The sequence below is a fragment of the Dermochelys coriacea genome, chromosome 9, assembly GCF_009764565.3.
Source record: "Dermochelys coriacea isolate rDerCor1 chromosome 9, rDerCor1.pri.v4, whole genome shotgun sequence".
Lineage (NCBI taxonomy): Eukaryota > Metazoa > Chordata > Testudines > Dermochelyidae > Dermochelys > Dermochelys coriacea.
In genome coordinates, this window is record NC_050076.1 from 625,725 (window position 1) to 645,965 (window position 20,241).

General features: G+C 46.8%; 1 protein-coding gene across 22 annotated transcripts in view; it reads right to left on the reverse strand.

Moving 5' to 3' along the window:
- The window catches only part of DLG1 (discs large MAGUK scaffold protein 1), a 465,475-nt gene that overhangs the window by 429,302 nt on the left and 15,932 nt on the right, over positions 1–20,241 (reverse strand). For all 22 annotated transcript variants that reach the window (XM_043492521.1, XM_043492523.1, XM_043492520.1 and 19 more), the window contains exon 3: positions 11,260–11,426. In XM_043492521.1, the coding sequence (XP_043348456.1) occupies positions 11,260–11,426 (167 nt within the window). The remainder of the gene's footprint in view (positions 1–11,259; positions 11,427–20,241) is intronic.

The following is a 20,241-nucleotide window of genomic DNA, read 5'->3' on the forward strand; positions in this document are numbered from 1 at the left end:
GGGGCGGGCATTAGGGTGTCTGTGTGTTTGCGTCAGGGAAGCCTGGCTGTTTAAAAATAGCCGGAGCCTCGCGAACCAGCTGAGCGGCAGCGGAGCAGCGGGGACAGCAGAGCAGCTCACAGCAGGAGTTTGCCTGGGACTGGTAAGTATCCGAGTGTGTGTGTTTGCTTGCTGAGGAAGTATCCGAGCGTGTGTTTGCTGGGAGGGAGCCTGAGTGAGTGTCTGATTGGCTGCTAGCCTGCAGGGGGCGGGCATTAGGGTGTCTGTGTGTTTGCGTCAGGGAAGCCTGGCTGTTTAAAAATAGCCGGAGCCTCGCGAACCAGCTGAGCGGCAGCGAACCAGCGGAGCAGCGGGGACAGCAGAGCAGCTCACAGCAGGAGTTTGCCTGGGACTGGTAAGTATCCGAGTGTGTGTGTTTGCTTGCTGAGGAAGTATCCGAGCGTGTGTTTGCTGGGAGGGAGCCTGAGTGAGTGTCTGATTGGCTGCTAGCCTGCAGGGGGCGGGCATTAGGGTGTCTGTGTGTTTGCGTCAGGGAAGCCTGGCTGTTTAAAAATAGCCGGAGCCTCGCGAACCAGCTGAGCGGCAGCGAACCAGCGGAGCAGCGGGGACAGCAGAGCAGCTCACAGCAGGAGTTTGCCTGGGACTGGTAAGTATCCGAGTGTGTGTGTTTGCTTGCTGAGGAAGTATCCGAGCGTGTGTTTGCTGGGAGGGAGCCTGAGTGAGTGTCTGATTGGCTGCTAGCCTGCAGGGGGCGGGCATTAGGGTGTCTGTGTGTTTGCGTCAGGGAAGCCTGGCTGTTTAAAAATAGCCGGAGCCTCGCGAACCAGCTGAGCGGCAGCGGAGCAGCGGGGACAGCAGAGCAGCTCACAGCAGGAGTTTGCCTGGGACTGGTAAGTATCCGAGTGTGTGTGTTTGCTTGCTGAGGAAGTATCCGAGCGTGTGTTTGCTGGGAGGGAGCCTGAGTGAGTGTCTGATTGGCTGCTAGCCTGCAGGGGGCGGGCATTAGGGTGTCTGTGTGTTTGCGTCAGGGAAGCCTGGCTGTTTAAAAATAGCCGGAGACTCGCGAACCAGCTGAGCGGCAGCGAACCAGCGGAGCAGCGGGGACAGCAGAGCAGCTCACAGCAGGAGTTTGCCTGGGACTGGTAAGTATCCGAGTGTGTGTGTTTGCTTGCTGAGGAAGTATCCGAGCGTGTGTTTGCTGGGAGGGAGCCTGAGTGAGTGTCTGATTGGCTGCTAGCCTGCAGGGGGCGGGCATTAGGGTGTCTGTGTGTTTGCGTCAGGGAAGCCTGGCTGTTTAAAAATAGCCGGAGCCTCGCGAACCAGCTGAGCGGCAGCGGAGCAGCGGGGACAGCAGAGCAGCTCACAGCAGGAGTTTGCCTGGGACTGGTAAGTATCCGAGTGTGTGTGTTTGCTTGCTGAGGAAGTATCCGAGCGTGTGTTTGCTGGGAGGGAGCCTGAGTGAGTGTCTGATTGGCTGCTAGCCTGCAGGGGGCGGGCATTAGGGTGTCTGTGTGTTTGCGTCAGGGAAGCCTGGCTGTTTAAAAATAGCCGGAGCCTCGCGAACCAGCTGAGCGGCAGCGAACCAGCGGAGCAGCGGGGACAGCAGAGCAGCTCACAGCAGGAGTTTGCCTGGGACTGGTAAGTATCCGAGTGTGTGTGTTTGCTTGCTGAGGAAGTATCCGAGCGTGTGTTTGCTGGGAGGGAGCCTGAGTGAGTGTCTGATTGGCTGCTAGCCTGCAGGGGGCGGGCATTAGGGTGTCTGTGTGTTTGCGTCAGGGAAGCCTGGCTGTTTAAAAATAGCCGGAGCCTCGCGAACCAGCTGAGCGGCAGCGAACCAGCGGAGCAGCGGGGACAGCAGAGCAGCTCACAGCAGGAGTTTGCCTGGGACTGGTAAGTATCCGAGTGTGTGTGTTTGCTTGCTGAGGAAGTATCCGAGCGTGTGTTTGCTGGGAGGGAGCCTGAGTGAGTGTCTGATTGGCTGCTAGCCTGCAGGGGGCGGGCATTAGGGTGTCTGTGTGTTTGCGTCAGGGAAGCCTGGCTGTTTAAAAATAGCCGGAGCCTCGCGAACCAGCTGAGCGGCAGCGAACCAGCGGAGCAGCGGGGACAGCAGAGCAGCTCACAGCAGGAGTTTGCCTGGGACTGGTAAGTATCCGAGTGTGTGTGTTTGCTTGCTGAGGAAGTATCCGAGCGTGTGTTTGCTGGGAGGGAGCCTGAGTGAGTGTCTGATTGGCTGCTAGCCTGCAGGGGGCGGGCATTAGGGTGTCTGTGTGTTTGCGTCAGGGAAGCCTGGCTGTTTAAAAATAGCCGGAGCCTCGCGAACCAGCTGAGCGGCAGCGAACCAGCGGAGCAGCGGGGACAGCAGAGCAGCTCACAGCAGGAGTTTGCCTGGGACTGGTAAGTATCCGAGTGTGTGTGTTTGCTTGCTGAGGAAGTATCCGAGCGTGTGTTTGCTGGGAGGGAGCCTGAGTGAGTGTCTGATTGGCTGCTAGCCTGCAGGGGGCGGGCATTAGGGTGTCTGTGTGTTTGCGTCAGGGAAGCCTGGCTGTTTAAAAATAGCCGGAGCCTCGCGAACCAGCTGAGCGGCAGCGGAGCAGCGGGGACAGCAGAGCAGCTCACAGCAGGAGTTTGCCTGGGAGTTCGCCTGGAGTGAGCCCATTGAGGCTTACATCTTGCCAACGTCTCTGAGGAAGCTCCGTAGTAGGTAGGTGATATGGAAGGGGGGAATTCAGCTGTTGTGACCTGCACTGGATGTGCCATGTTTGTCTTTCTTCCACAGGACAGAAGCGACTTTGTCTGTACAAAGTGCAAGCTGGTCTCCATATTGGAAGAGAAGATTGAAGGTCTGGAGCAACAGGTAACGACCCTGCGTTGTATACGAGAGACTGAGGATTTTCTGGACCAAACTCAGGATAGCCTTCTAGGGGCACAAAGCTCTAAAGATGTAGAGCAGGTTACACAGAGGAGCCAAGAGGCCAGTGAAGAAGCTTGGCAACATGTGACCTCCAGAAGAGGTAAGCGGAATGTCCGGGTTCCAGTAACACAGACACAGGTAACTAACCGCTTTCATGTTCTCTCCACAGGTACCAATGCGGAGAGTGGACCAGATGATATGTCTGGGGGGAGAAAGCAGAAGGAGACTCCGCTGGTTGGGAGGCATGAGATGCGATGTCCTGAGGTTGGAGGTTCCACGACCACCACTCCCAAGAGGAGAAGGCGGGTGGTGGTGGTCGGGGACTCTCTCCTCCGGGGGACTGAGTCATCTATCTGCCGCCCTGACCGGGAAAACCGAGAAGTCTGCTGCTTGCCAGGGGCTAAGATTCGTGATGTGACGGAGAGACTGCCGAGACTCATCAAGCCCTCGGATCGCTACCCCTTCCTGCTTCTCCACGTGGGCACCAATGATACTGCCAAGAATGACCTTGAGCGGATCACTGCGGACTATGTGGCTCTGGGAAGAAGGATAAAGGAGTTGGAGGCGCAAGTGGTGTTCTCGTCCATCCTCCCCGTGGAAGGAAAAGGCCTGGGTAGGGACCGTCGAATCGTGGAGGTCAACGAATGGCTACGCAGGTGGTGTCGGAGAGAAGGCTTTGGATTCTTTGACCATGGGATGGTGTTCCATGAAGGAGGAGTGCTGGGCAGAGACGGGCTCCATCTTACGAAGAGAGGGAAGAACATCTTTGCCAGCAGGCTGGCTAACCTAGTGAGGAGGGCTTTAAACTAGGTTCACCGGGGGAAGGAGACCAAAGCCCTGAGGTAAGTGGGAAAGCGGGATACCGGGAGGAAGCACAGGCAGGAAGGTCTGTGAGGGGAGGGCTCCTGCCTCATACTGGGAATGAGGGGCGATCAACAGGTTATCTCAAGTGCTTATATACAAATGCACAAAGCCTTGGAAACAAGCAGGGAGAACTGGAGGTCCTGGTGATGTCAAGGAATTATGACGTGATTGGAATAACAGAGACTTGGTGGGATAACTCACATGACTGGAGTACAGTCATGGATGGTTATAAACTGTTCAGGAAGGACAGGCAGGGCAGAAAAGGTGGGGGAGTAGCACTGTATGTAAGGGAGCAGTATGACTGCTCAGAGCTCCGGTACGAAACTGTGGAAAAACCTGAGTGTCTCTGGATTAAGTTTAGAAGTGTGTGCAACAAGAGTGATGTCATGGTGGGAGTCTGCTATAGACCACCGGACCAGGGGGATGAGGTGGATGAGGCTTTCTTCCGGCAACTCACGGAAGCTACTAGATCGCATGCCCTGATTCTCATGGGTGACTTTAATTTTCCTGATATCTGCTGGGAGAGCAATACAGCGGTGCATAGACAATCCAGGAAGTTTTTGGAAAGCGTAGGGGACAATTTCCTGGTGCAAGTGCTAGGGGAGCCAACTAGGGGGAGCGCTTTTCTTGACCTGCTGCTCACAAACCGGGTAGAATTAGTGGGGGAAGCAAAAGTGGATGGGAATCTGGGAGGCAGTGACCATGAGTTGGTTGAGTTCAGGATCCTGACGCAGGGAAGAAAGGTAAGCAGCAGGATACGGACCCTGGACTTCAGGAAAGCAGACTTTGACTCCCTCAGGGAACAGATGGCCAGGATCCCCTGGGGGACTAACATGAAAGGGAAGGGAGTCCAGGAGAGCTGGCTGTATTTCAAGGAATCCCTGTTGAGGTTACAGGGACAAACCATCCCGATGACTCGAAAGAATAGTAAATATGGCAGGCGACCAGCTTGGCTTAATGGTGAAATCCTAGCGGATCTTAAACATAAAAAAGAAGCTTACAAGAAGTGGAAGCTTGGACATATGACCAGGGAAGAGTATAAAAATATTGCTCGGGCATGTAGGAAAGATATCAGGAGGGCCAAATCGCACCTGGAGCTGCAGCTAGCAAGAGATGTCAAGAGTAACAAGAAGGGTTTCTTCAGGTATGTTGGCAACAAGAAGAAAGCCAAGGAAAGTGTGGGCCCCTTACTGAATGAGGGAGGCAAGCTAGTGACAGAGGATGTGGAAAAAGCTAATGTACTCAATGCTTTTTTTGCCTCTGTTTTCACTAACAAGGTCAGCTCCCAGACTGCTGTGCTGGGCAACACAAAATGGGGAAGAGATGGCCAGCCCTCTGTAGAGATAGAGGTGGTTAGGGACTATTTAGAAAAGCTGGACGTGCACAAGTCCATGGGGCCGGACGAATTGCATCCGAGAGTGCTGAAGGAATTGGCGGCTGTGATTGCAGAGCCCTTGGCCATTATCTTTGAAAACTCGTGGCGAACGGGGGAAGTCCCGGATGACTGGAAAAAGGCTAATGTAGTGCCCATCTTTAAAAAAGGGAAGAAGGAGGATCCTGGGAACTACAGGCCGGTCAGCCTAACCTCAGTCCCTGGAAAAATCATGGAGCAGGTCCTCAAAGAATCAATCCTGAAGCACTTAGAGGAGAGGAAAGTGATCAGGAACAGTCAGCATGGATTCACCAAGGGAAGGTCATGCCTGACTAATCTAATCGCCTTTTATGATGAGATTACTGGTTCTGTGGATGAAGGGAAAGCAGTGGATGTATTGTTTCTTGACTTTAGCAAAGCTTTTGACACGGTCTCCCACAGCATTCTTGTCAGCAAGTTAAGGAAGTATGGGCTGGATGAATGCACTATAAGGTGGGTAGAAAGCTGGCTAGATTGTCGGGCTCAACGGGTAGTGATCAATGGCTCCATGTCTAGTTGGCAGCCGGTGTCAAGTGGAGTGCCCCAGGGGTCGGTCCTGGGGCCCGTTTTGTTCAATATCTTCATAAATGATCTGGAGGATGGTGTGGATTGCACTCTCAGCAAATTTGCGGATGATACCAAACTGGGAGGAGTGGTAGATACGCTGGAGGGGAGGGATAGGATACAGAAGGACCTAGACAAATTGGAGGATTGGGCCAAAAGAAATCTAATGAGGTTCAATAAGGATAAATGCAGGGTCCTGCACTTAGGATGGAAGAATCCAATGCACCGCTACAGACTAGGGACCGAATGGCTCGGCAGCAGTTCTGCGGAAAAGGACCTAGGGGTGACAGTGGACGAGAAGCTGGATATGAGTCAGCAGTGTGCCCTTCTTGCCAAGAAGGCCAATGGCATTTTGGGTTGTATAAGTAGGGGCATAGCGAGCAGATCGAGGGACGTGATCGTTCCCCTCTATTCGACACTGGTGAGGCCTCATCTGGAGTACTGTGTCCAGTTTTGGGCCCCACACTACAGGAAGGATGTGGATAAATTGGAAAGAGTACAACGAAGGGCAACGAAAATGATTAGGGGTCTAGAGCACATGACTTATGAGGAGAGGCTGAGGGAGCTGGGATTGTTTAGTCTGCAGAAGAGAAGAATGAGGGGGGATTTGATAGCTGCTTTCAACTACCTGAAAGGGGGTTTCAAAGAGGATGGCTCTAGACTGTTCTCAATGGTAGCAGATGACAGAACGAGGAGTAATGGCCTCAAGTTGCAATGGGGGAGGTTTAGATTGGATATTAGGAAAAACTTTTTCACTAAGAGGGTGGTGAAACACTGGAATGCGTTACCTAGGGAGGTGGTAGAATCTCCTTCCTTAGAGGTTTTTAAGGTCAGGCTTGACAAAGCCCTAGCTGGGATGATTTAACTGGGACTTGGTCCTGCTTTGAGCAGGGGGTTGGACTAGATGACCTTCTGGGGTCCCTTCCAACCCTGATATTCTATGATTCTATGAACAACATTTCCTACCCAAGAGATGTGGGTATTTAGACTCCACCTCAGAAGAAGGTCTGAAGCATGTTTGACTATTTTTCCTTTACTGCATCTTCCACCAGGGAGTTGGGAGTAGGGTGGAAGTAGTAATACTTCATTCCCTTGGCTGGAATGTAGTATTTTTTATCTGTCCATTTGCAAGTGGGAAGAATAGTGGCAAGTGTTTGCCACAGAGTACATGCCGGTGACAACAGTGCCTCGTTGATGTGTAGGTGATCTTATCCAGGGGAGTTGTATCTAAAATGTCCACTAGGGAAATGCTGAGACTCCTGGACCTCCTCCAAAAGAATCAGGATGGATTCTGCCAGATACTTCTTTAAGTCGCCTGCATAGTAGGGAGGTGGGAGCATTACCATGTCATCTGGGGAGGAGGAGGAGGAGGACTTGGCTGAAGAGAGGAAGGGTGAGTCTCACTCCTCATGGATACCTAGGGAACACACTTCTGGAGCTGGAGAATTGGCTGTTCCCGCTGTGGGACAAGAGTCTTCTGAGAATCAGCTCTATGAGGTGACTTGCCTCTCTTTCTAGAGCCTCTAGAGAGGTGCTATCTTGTTTTTGATGGTTTCATCTGTGGAACTGCCCCTGTAGCTCCAGAACACACTTCTCAGGTACCGAGGGAACACACTAAACAGGCAACAAAAGACAGCCTGCTAGTGACTGTTACGTACCTTTGGGTGTTCTTGCTGGTGTTTCCTCCAAACTGGTATCCTACAAAATTGGTCACTATAATGTGCCTAGGGGTTCCAGTATGTCCACTGTGGAGGTGAGTGGGTAGGGTCTGAAGGTCTATGCCGAGCAGTGCCTTGTGCTCCCACATGAGGGCGTATGAAGAGGCATCCCCAAAAGTATGTGTGACCGAAGGACCTAGGAGATGTCTGCTGGGCTCTGGAAAGCCCTTCTCAGGTTACACTCCTAGAAGAGTGTGGTGGAATAGTGCTGAAACAGAGCTCTGTACAGTGACCTCAGAGTCTGAAGATGTCTCATCCCCTGAGCTGAATGGGGGATGGGCTTCAGTCATTAGCTCTGGTACTGGAGGCAGTGGATCACATCTTGTTCTGATGCCAAAGGGTTCTGTCGCTACCTTTGAAGTGATATCAGGGAATAGGCACTCAATGGTGCTCCTTGGGGGGGTACTCTGGTTCCTCTGAGATGAGGGAGGGAAAGGAACCTAGAGGGTGCTAGAGAACTACGGGATGCTGTATGTGGTACCTGAGAGGCTGACATGATGTTATCTCTGGGCTTGAAGCACTGATGTTCCAAATAGGATGGAAGGAAGTAGGTGCCAGTCTAGTTGGTCTCGGAATCTGAGTTGACAATGGTACCAGGTCCTTGAAATAGTCTTAAGAGTCCCTGGTTTTAGATGCACCTCGGTGCCTTAGAGGTGTCAGACAGTACCGAGGTAAGGGCTTCTCAGTGCTAGTTAGCTTATCGTCTCTCAGATCAGAGCTTCTTAGAGGGTACCAGGGCTTCGGTACCAGCGTGAGCTAGAGAATCGGCTGTACCCACTGGGGGACAAGAGTCTTCTGAGAATCAGTTCTACGAGGCGACTTTCCCCTCTTTCTAGAGCCTCTAGAAAGGTGCAATCTGGTTTTTGAGGGTTTCATCTCTGGAACTGTCCTTGTAGCTCCAGAAGTCAATGAAGCGGCCTAAGAGGTTGAGGCCAACATACCAGGTGGGGCGGGAGGAATAGGAAACATTCTATTATGAGAAGCTTCAGTTTAGCCTCTCTATCTTTGTGGGACCTATCTTTGAACCCCAATCAGACTTTACACTTTGATGGTACATGAGTTTCTCTGAGATACTAGAGATAACTTGGGTGCCCATCACTATGAGGAAAAGACTTGTGGCAGTTCTGATAAGGCTGGAACTCCAGAGTCTTAGGTATAATCCGGGGAACTGCCAGAGACCACAAGGGGCAAGAAATTTGGGGCAAACCCCTAGTATACAATGTGCTACAACTAAAAAAAAACAAATAACTAGAAAATAAAAACTATAACAAACAAAGCAAACAAGGGAAGTAAACAATCAAGGTGGGAAGTAGGTTGAAAGCAGCAAAAAACAATTACTCCATCTCAAACCACAGGCAGTCAAGAAGGAACTGAAGTGGTCCACGCTTCCTCATACCCCTTCACATGGGAGCACAAGGCACTGCACGGCATAGACCTGCAGACACTGCTATTTACAATCTCCGGTCAAGAGTGCACATGCACAAACACATGCTATGATGGAGCACCCATAAGGATGTACACTCGAAGAACAACCAAGGTGTTGATGTTAGCTTTTAAAACCAGACTGGGTGCCTGACACTTAGGCTGGTCTACACTTAAAGTTTAAGTTGACACAGCTATGTTGGTTAAGGGTGAGAAAAACCCACATCCCTGACTGATGTTGCTATGCCAACCTAACCACCAGTGCAGATACAGCTGGGCTGAAGGAAGAATGTTTCCATCAATCTAGCTACCATTCCTCAGGGAGGTGATGTACCTAAACCAACGGAAAAAGCCCTTCTGTCAGTATAGGTTGCATCTACACTACAGGATTATACCAGCATAGCTATACTACTGTAGCTTTGCTGATATAGTCCGCATAGCTTAGGGTATGCCTACACTGCAGCTGTGAGCAAGCCTCCCAGCCCAAGTAGACAGCCTCATGCTAGTGGGGCTCAAGCTGACACACTAAAAATAACATCCTATTCCTTATGCATCCTAACCTTTTTTTTTTTTTAAATCATTATTGCACATTGAGCATGTTTTCATTAAGTTAACCGCAGTGACACTCTGATATTTCTCCTGAATGGTTACAGGTAATTAAGAACCTACTAAAGCATAGAAAAAAAAGTTCAAATTATTCATTTAAATGTGCACTACTTTACATTTGTCAACACAAAATTTCATCTCCCAATACACATTCACCTACTTTGTAAGGTCCCCTCAGATGTTCTTCAGTTGTCTCTCATCATGAAGAAACTCAATATATATTCTGCAAATTTTGCCACCCTATTTTTCATATTAAACAAAGAATCTTGGAGCATTCTTTACTCTATTACCAAGTTGAAAATTTATCTTTTATTTCTTATTTCCTCTCTTAGCCAGTTTCTACTTCTCTCTCATTGAGTAACAGCTTCCACAACAACCTTTTATAAGACATTTGTCAAACAAACCCTAAGTGCCAGCACATTCTCCTTTATTTTGTTCACATGCTCACAGTTTCTAGTAGATTAGAGACATGAACAGGTGATGGGTAGGAGATCAGCTAGATGTCTTACAATTCTAGCTTTGCCATTTCAATCACTTTTGTTAAAAATTAGGTAAGATTCATTGCTCTACTTCCTAGAATCATATCTAGTGTATTTTTAAAGATATGTACAACATTTGCTACTTTAGATAAAACATGGAACCCCGGAATGAGGATTTTCAGCACAAATCACACTCTTTAAAAGTGAAAAGAAAAGGAGTACTTGTGGCACCTTAGAGACTAACAAATTTATTAGAGCATAAGCTTTCGTGAGCTACAGCTCACTTCATCGGATGCATCCGATGAAGTGAGCTGTAGCTCACGAAAGCTTATGCTCTAATAAATTTGTTAGTCTCTAAGGTGCCACAAGTACTCCTTTTCTTTTTGCGAATACAGACTAACACGGCTGCTACTCTGAAATCTTTAAAAGTGATAAACGTAAAAATTTTAACAAGGGAAGAATTCTAACTCCCCCATGAGTAACAATATCCTAGTGCTAGCAATTTACGCTGTCACATGGGAAAAAGTTATTTCAAGACTGAGATTTGCAAAGCCACCTAAGAAATTTGTTCCTCAGATTTCCTTTAAAATTAATGTGCATTGGATATCCAAAGCTCCTGTACGGCTTTGAAGATACCTCAGAAAAAAGAGCTGGAATTAATGTAGAGGCTGCACACTCAGCTCCTGTACTAGGAGGGAACGAACTGCTCAGCTTGACTCAGCTAACTGGACCTTTCTCCATTCCTTGATAAGGGTAGCAGCATATTCTTAAGAGTAACAGGAGAGGGCCACCAATACAAATTGCTGGGATTTTCAAGCAAAACATTTCAATAGAGTGAAATGCTGATAGATAGGATCCAATGCTGGTAACATGTTCTACGCATGGCTAGATCCGAGCTCAAGTTTGTATGGCTAGGTGTGGCGATTCTGAACTCATTAGTTATTGCAAAAAACTCTGATTTGAGAACAAGAGCCCTGTTTAAGGATACAGTCAAGAATCTGGAGTGCATACACCTCTTTTTGTTTAGTAAATACTCTCTCATATCCAATATTTTAAAAAGTTATTTCTACAATAGTCCTCCTGTGACTAAGATTGTTGATGGAAAAAAGTAATACAGGAATTTTTCCCAGGAATATAAATACTTCTGACAAGAAGAGGGAATGAGGAATAAGAACAAAACTATACACGAGTTGATATCCTCAAACCAGCAGTGGGTTACAGCTCATAATACAGGAAATGTTTGATCAAGAACTGAGATAAATAGGAACGTCACACACACCATACCTCTATACTTGGGCTAGCGCTGCTTGGCAGTGTTTCTGATGTCACTGTTGTGCTTGGAAGGCTGGAGAAATCCCAGGTATTCACATGCTGTACTGGTTCAGATAGCTTAGAGTGATCAATACATTTTGGATTGTCCAGTAAGGTCATTTCATAAAATTCTTGAATATCTAGAAATGTAAAAATGGTTCAGAAATGAGATTTTATATTACAGTACAATTATATTAGTAGTTACTTTTAGTAAGCTTTAAAAAAAATACACAAGACTATAAAGCTTTTTAGAAGCATAACCAGAATAAAAACTAAGATGTAAAGCAGCATTGCCTTGGTAAAAGCAGTACAATCACTAATTGACTAATTAATACAGTACAAAGCTAAGAAAAAACCAAGTCACTTACCAGTTACAACATTTCTAATTTTAAGCTTCAATTATCTTCTTGCAAGGAATGCATTTTTTTTCATTAAAGAAAACTCAAATTATGCAAATGTTTTCAGAATTATATATATTTTTAATTCCTAAATGTGTTTTTATGGTGTCAGAATCCAGGTTTGGGGATAAATTCTGGAACTATAGCACTGTTTTGTAACTTGTTTTAGCTTCAAGAAGAACTGTTTGCTTAATTTGCTGGCATTAAATCGTGGAGCAGGTCCTCAAGGAATCAATTCTGAAGCACTTAGAGGAGAGGAAAGTGATCAGGAACAGTCAGCATGGATTCACCAAGGGTAATAAGTCATGCCTGACTCATCTAATTGCCTTCTATAACGAGAGAACTGGCTCTGTGGATGAGGGGAAAGCAGTGGATGTGTTATTCCTTGACTTTATCAAAGCTTTTGACACGGTCTCCCACAGTATTCTTGCCAGCAAGTTAAAGAAGTATGGGCTGGATGAATGGACTATAAAGTGGATAGAAAGCTGGCTAGATTGTCAGGCTCAAGGGGTAGTGATCAATGGCTCCAGGTCTAGTTGGCAGCCAGCATCAAGTGGAGTGCCCCAGGGGTCGGTCCTCGGGCCGGTTTTGTTCATTATCTTCATTAATGATCTGGAGGATGGCGTGGATTGCACCATCAGCAAGTTTGCAAATGACACTAAACTGGGAGGAGAGGTAGATATGCTGGAGGGTAGGGATAGGATACAGAGGGACCTAGACAAATTAGAGGACTGGGCCAAAAGAAATCTGATGAGGTTCAACAAGGAAAAGTGCAGAGTCCTGCACTTAGGACGGAAGAATCCCATGCACCACTACAGACTAGGGACCGAATGGCTAGGCAGCAGTTCTGCAGAAAAGGACTAGGGGTTACAGTGGATGAGAAACTGGATATGAGTCAACAGTGTGCCCTTGTCGCCAAGGCCAATGGCATTTTGGACTGTATAAGTAGGGGCACTGCCAACAGATCGAGGGACGTGATCGTTCCCCTCTATTTGACATTGGTGAGGCCTCATCTGGAGTACTGTGTCCAGTTTTGGGCCCCACACTACAAGAAGAAAAGGAGTACTTGTGGCACCTTAGAGACTAACAAATTTATTAGAGCATAAGCTTTCGTGAGCTACAGCTCACTTCATCGGATGCATCCGATGAAGTGAGCTGTAGCTCACGAAAGCTTATGCTCTAATAAATTTGTTAGTCTCTAAGGTGCCACAAGTACTCCTTTTCTTCTTGCGAATACAGACTAACACGGCTGCTACTCTGAAACCTGACACTACAAGAAGGATGTGGAAAAACTGGAAAGAATCCAGCAGAGGGCAACAAAAATTATTAGGGGACTGGAACCACATGACGAATGAGGAGAAGCTGAGGGAACTGGGATTGTTTAGTCTGCGGAAGAGAAGAATGAGGGGGGATTTTATAGCTGCTTTCAACTACCTGAAAGGGGGTTCCAAAGAGGATGGATCTAGACTGTTCTCAGTGGTGGCAGATGACAGAACAAGGAGTAATGGTCTCAAGTTGCAGTGGGGGAAGTTTAGGTTGGATATTAGGAAAAACTATTTCACTAGGAGGGTGGTGAAACACTGGAGTGCATTACCTAAGAAGGTGGTGGAATCTCCTTCCTTAGAAATTTTTAAGGTCAGGCTTGACAAAGCCCTGGCTGGGATGATTTAGTTGGGGATTGGTCCTGCTTTAAGCAAGGGGTTGGACTAGATGACCTCCTGAGGTCCCTTCCAACCCTGATATTCTATGATTAGCAAACAGTGAAAAAGAGAAAACTAATAGCTATGGGAGTGTAAGAAAAATTCAGTCCTAACTAGAAAAGACTCCTTGATTTAAATTAAAACTAAAATTAGACTTAGACAGATTTTTAAAGCTATTTAGGCATTGCTGTGCTCCATATCACAATGCCCAACTGATTTAGGAGCCTAAATCTCATCTAAAGAGATTTAGAGATACTTGAGTCTAAATTTCATGAACGGGACTTAGATTCCGAAGTGCAAACCCTTTGGAATATGAGATTTAGGCTTCTCAATTGGTTAGGCATTGTGATGCTGAGTGTGGTAATATCTAGATAGCTTTAAAAATCTGGTCTTTACACTTTAAAATTGCACATACATCAGACTAACTTTTAGCAATTTGTACATTATTGCCTCCTTGAAAGAGATGCAAAAGGATTCTTTTATTTAGGACTACTGTTACACATTTGCCTAAAACACAGCAGAATAATTGGCTGTGAATTATAGGGTTTTTTTTTTTAAAGTTAGGTAAGAGTTCTGGATTTCTTTGTTCCAATATAGGTTTTACTACTGAGAATAAAAACAGATTAAATATTACATTTAACATCTTCTCTGATTCAATGCACTTGAAGGCTAAAAGAAGTTACATATCTGTGATTTCAGATGGATTTTGGACACGTGCCCATATATACGCCCAAATTCTGTATGAAATTAATGCTTGAGTTCATCTAGTTGCATATTTTGTACCTGGACATTTTTAAAAATTTCACTATGTATCAAGACAATAACTAGCATACAATTTAAGGTGCCCTTTTTTCAGTGATAGTGTCCAAACTTTTTTTTGAGGGGGGGCGGGGGGTGATGAAGAGTTGAAGAAAAGCAGCACCTAAGGCAAATGGACACACTGCTCAATAAGGATTTCTTTGGTGTGTATCATGATTGCTTCCACCATGGATATTCTAGTTATGTGCCCAGAGTAAAGGTGAGCCTGTTGTGTTTCTTGTGTCTGATATTTATAAGGCTTCCTAAAGGTGGTTGGTGTATAAATCACCAGTGACTTCAGGGCAATCATCTTTTAAGAAGAGGAGTGCTTCCTCAGTCCTTGTACTGAAGAGCTCTATCACCTCAAATGGATGGTCCAAAATGTTATCTCAAACCTCTGTGTCCTAGTCACTGCTGTGACCATCAATGTTGCAACTGTGTCAAAAACATCCATGGCTACTTGCAGAGTTATTCTGGCAGCCATTTTGCTTTCTTTGATGATCTCCCTTCGTGTCTTATGGTACTCGACAAAAAGGGAGTCACACCTTTTACCACATTGCTAAGTATAGCCTAAACAATGCATGATATCTTGCCACCCGGAGTTGCAGTGAAACAGATGATTATGTTTTGCACCCAAAAGGTATAATTTCTTGAGATCCCTTGGGTGTGACTTTTGTTGATTTCAGCTTCTCCTGAACTGCTGTGACTACTATAGATCATGCATTTGGGTGGAAATGAAAGTATTCAAAGTTTTTCAGAGGCACTTGATAGTATTTTTTGACCCACATGGACACAGGCTGCATGGCGGCCAGCTTTACCAAAGACTCTTTAGGAGTATTATCATACATTCTTAAAGGGAAAGAAGGATCCAACCTTGGGCTGATGTGCTTAGGATATCAAAGAGTTAATTGGGATCTCTACATTATGACAGTGATTTTTATATCCAGGGTCCCACCAATGAAAGCCAGGAGATCCCATAATCTTTAAGATTCTCCACTATCAGGGCAGAAGCTGGTGTGATGGAGGATGCAGTTTTTTTGCTACTGCCAGCTCTTGCATGCTGTCATCAGGCTCAGTTGTTGAGGATGTCGGCAGAGATCTACCAGAAAGCCTGATCTCTGCAGGAAGGAGACCTACTACAGAACACATGGGATAGTGGACCCCAGAAGGGTCATAATGGCCTGGGTGGCAAGGTAATTGGGCACTAGACTAGTTGCAGCTGGTCATTCCATTGCCATTCACACCTCTGCTGGGCTTCCACCCTGTCAGAGGGATGCCCAGCGACAGCTCTAGGTTCATTCTTGTATGGTAGAGGAGAAGCATCTCTGCTTGACACAAGGGAGAAAGTGTGATCTGGTGACAATGACAGAGTAATACTCTTTGAACAGTAGTGCCCTATGGTAAGATTCTGGGCCCAGGTACAGCACTGGACATCACCCCCAATCCAAAGGTTTCCCTGGAGGGGATCTAGGTGGCTCTCCAAGGGTGCATCTCAGGCCTGTAATTGGCACAGTTCAGCAGCCTTTGTTGGTGCCAGTTTGCTGAGCACCACTCCCACCTAGGCAGAGGACTTAGGCTCCCTATCTCTGAAGGAGTGCTATTATGTTCTTTGGATAGGGCATTCCCAAATGTTTGGAGACATGTCTAGGCTCCACTCAACCGTACCTTTCAATCTCACCCTTATATTAGGGCACTGGTTCCAATAATTGAGTTGTGAGTGCTGGTACTGAAGACACTGGCATGTCAGTCAGCCCCAGAGCCAGTAAGGTGATCAGCAAAAGTGTCAAGGTCATGGCCAAGGCCAATGGGCCTAGTGCAGAGTTGGTCAGAATCAGCTTTTCCAGTATCAGTTTTGAGAGCATTTTCTTTCCGACTTTCTAGTCACTGCTCAATCCTAGGGTGCGGTATCTATTCAAGGGAGCATTCGCTGAAGATGATTTTTTCCAGTTTGGAAGTGATGCATTTCAACTTCACATTCCTTGACTTCAAAGTCCTGGAGAAGGATTTGCACATTGCACTTACTGGGAATGTGACTTGCCCACAAACAGAATAGGCATCAATTATGCCTATCAACCAGTAAGTACACCACAGGTTGGGGAGGGTTTAAACCTTCACGATTTGGAGTCTGTCATGTCAATAGGTACAGGGTGCCTAGCCCCGCTATGCAGGGGGGCGGGGGCATACAAGTCGGGTCTTTTGTTTGGAAACATCCAAAGGTAAAGAAATAAATAAGGAGGTGGAGACAGACACCTTCACAAGATAGTTCAAAACAGGATAATTTTGAAGTTCAATATAAGCAGCAGATCAAACATCCACTGAGTATGAAAGAACTGAAGGAAGGTCGCCTGCAGTGGGATCCACACTTTCACCTTCAAAGGGTGAGTTTATTTTAAAGACAAACCTTGTAAAAAATCATTTGTACTGGAGATGTTTGGAAAAGAAAATTGATAGGGTCTGAAAAATGAAAGTCATTACAAAAGCATATTTGTCTTTCGAGATTAACAGAAGACTAGACCAATGGTAAAGAAAAAATTAAGGCTAGACAAGCCAGTTTCAAGAAAGGGACATGCTAAAAGACGACGACTCTTGTGCCAAATAAACTGGGGCTTAGGAAAAAAAAAAATCCAAGTATCTCAAATATGTTTTGTGGCAGGATACAGGCAAACAGGAGCATTTCAGACGGAGTAGCTGCAGATCCTCTGACTGCAGCTACAGATAGTTGGTGAGTTATATGTTTGGTCTGTTTATTTGTCTCCATAAAGGTCATGCCAGGTAAGAAAGGTCTGTTTGTGTCTGTGAAGATTACATGGCTGGCACCGTTGGGTCTCTGATCAGACCCAGCATTTGACCTCTGAATTGTTAATCCCTCCCTGACAGCAAGGAAATAGAGCAAAAGCAGCATCACTTGGTATACAAATCAGTAGCCAAGCAAACCCTTAACCAGAACAGGGTAACAAACAGGGGACTTTCAGAGGGTGTTTACAGGAGGAACTGTGATTCCTTGTGTTCAAGTATGGCTCTACCACAGGTAGTGGATATGAACAACAAAAGAACTTCTGTGAAATGCCTTGTTTTTCCTATCTTTCTTCCTGTCAGAAGTCAAGAGATTTCTGGTGCAAGATGTGTAAGGTGGTGGCAATACTAGAACAAATTCAGAAAATCAGTGCTACAGACACCATAAGGAGAAGATCAGTGATAAAGGAACTGAAGAGGCAGTAGAAACTGAAGAGATAAGGTTGATGAGGTAATATCTTTTATTGGACCATTGGTCTCTCTAATAACTTGGGACCGACACAGCTACAACTACACTGCATAGAAACTGAAGCAGCAGACAGGCAATTTGAGCAAGAGGAGAAAGAGAACCAGAAGCCATTCAACCCAGCTAGAAGTATTGAATTGTTATCAAATATTCAGCTAGCCATCAGTGATGAGCCCATCGCTGAAGGAACAAAAAACAAAGTTACGGGGACATACTGATACCCTTCCTTGTGATATGAAGCAAGAAACTACAAAAAAGGGTTTTCAAGCATCCTAAGGTGGCAAGCAATAGTCATTGGTGACTCCATATTAAAAAGAGCCGACAGAATTCAGCAAGGGACGCAAGGACAACAAGATGGTGCGCTGAATCCAGACAAATTGAAATTAGGGTTTATAAACAAATAGAAATAAGCACACATTTTTAACAGTGAGGGTGATTAACCAGTGGAAGAAATTACCAAGGAAGGTAACAAACACTGGATACCTTTCTGGAAGATATCCTTTAGCCTAACACAAGTTACTGGGCTCAAAACAAGAGTAACTGGATGAAATTTAAATCATCTGTGAAACACAGGAGATCAGACTAGATCAGGGGTGGGCAAATTTTTTGGCCCGAGGGCCACATCAGGATGCAAACAGCCTGGCCCCTGGCCCCTATCTGCCCCTCCCATTTCCTGCCCCGACTGCCCCCCTCCGAACTCCCGACCCATCCAACCTCCCCTGCTTCTTGGCCCCTGACCAACCTCTCCCGCCCCCATCCCCCACCCCCCGGGACCCCACCCCCATCCAACCGCCCCTGTTCCCCATTCCCTGACCACCCTGCCCCCTAAACACACCCCCCATCCCGACCATCCCGCCCCTTAAACACACCCCCGCCCCGACAGGCCCCCTGGGACTCCCACACCTATCCAATCCCCTCTGCTCCCTGTCCGCTGACCACCCCCCTCCCAGAACCTCCACCCCATTCAACCGCCCCCTGCTCCCTGTCCCTTGACTGCCCCCCGGGACCCTCTGCCCCTTATCCAACCCCCCCGCTCCCCGATCCCTTATCATGCAGCACCGAGCAGCAGGAGCTCGCAGCCCCACCGGAGCCAGCCACGCTGCCCAGGCGGTGGCATGGCTGCGAGGGAGGGGGGACAGCAGGAGAAGGGCCAGGGGCTAGCCTCCCCAGCCGGGAGCTCAAGAGCCAGGCAGGACAGTCCCACAGGCCTCGCCATAGTTTACCCATCTCTGGACTAGATGATTAAATAGTACCTTGTGGCTTTACACTTTATATTCCTCAGGAAATTCTGCGCCACTGTGCAATGCAGAAGTTTGCAGAAATTAACGCTGTGTGTGCAGAATTTCCTTTCCCCCACAGAAATGGGTTGCAGTGCTACTAGTTGCCAGTAGGAACCACTGGACTTGGCAGAGCCCAGCTTGCACATAGAAGACAATGCTGGGGGAAAAGAAAGGGAGCTAGAGGGTTCCTGACAGCTGCAATTCCCAAAATGCCCTGAGGGAAGGAGAAGGCGGCACACAAGAAACTCTGTGCAAGTCTGGGACCAAACTTTAGGTAAGGTCTGTTTCTCCTTCTGGATCCCTGGGCTCTGGAGCTGGATGTCTGGACAAGAGGGGACCTCGCAGCTGGGTTCTGCAGAGGAAGAGGGGGTGTGGGTAACTGGGCTGGGGGTCCCCCGTGGTTGGGCTCTGGAGAGGAGGGGGTTTGGGTATAATGGTTGGGTGTGATGGTTGGGGGGGTCCCCCACAGGTGGGTTCATGGGGGAAGTGTTGTGTCTGACCCCCCGGCTGGACTCTCGGGGGCAGGAGGAGAAGGGGCCAGAGAAATAGGCACAGGGATTTCTTTAACTCTGCTCCTGGGGGAATTTGTGTGCGTCTGTCTTTATTGTTACAGACATACTTACTGACAGGTATTTTGAAATAAATTAACAAAATAATTGAAACGGGCGTGATTATGTAGTGCTATTTTAACAAATAAAATTTGCAGAATTTTTAATTTTTTTTGGCACAGAATGCCCCCAGGAGTAATTAACCTATAAGTGACTGAATAACGCACTGCTGCAGGTTAGTTTGAGATGGCACACAAGGACAGTGAGAAAAGTATTTACCCAATTAGCAAAACATGCATTTTCATTAAAATATACAAGAAGAAAAACTGCATAACCAGATGACAAAGGAAAATGGTAGCAAAGAGAGTCTCCAATTATGTAGTAAGCCATCACCTAACTATGGACAATAATGACAAATGGACACAACGGAATGAACTACAGCAGAAACTTGACTATTTACGAACAACAATCTTATGAACATTTATTCAAACCATTTTTCCCCGATGAAGGGGTGGGGGGGGAATTACATAAGCGATGTCAATGAAGAATTGATATCCCTTCACATTTCAGTGCCTTCAGTGCTTTAAAGCAATGCAGTGCACCATTCTACAACTTACATGCTGTATCTACTGTTGGTGTTAAATTTTATGAACTTCTTCATTTAATGGGGGACTGTGGAATTCATTAGTTTGTAAAATAGGGGTTCATCGATTCATAGATTCCAAGGCCAGAAGAGACCACTGCAATCATCTAATCTGACCTCCTGTCTAAACACAGGCTATAGACCTTACCTAAAGTAGTTCCTGTTTGAACTAGAGCCCATCTTTTAGAAAAAAAAAATCCAAACCTGATTTTAATATTACCAGAGATTGAGAATGCTCCACAACACTTGTTGAGTTGTTCCAGTGGTTATACTCCATGTTAAAAATTTACACCTTATTTTCAGATTGAATTTGCCTAGCTTCAACTTCC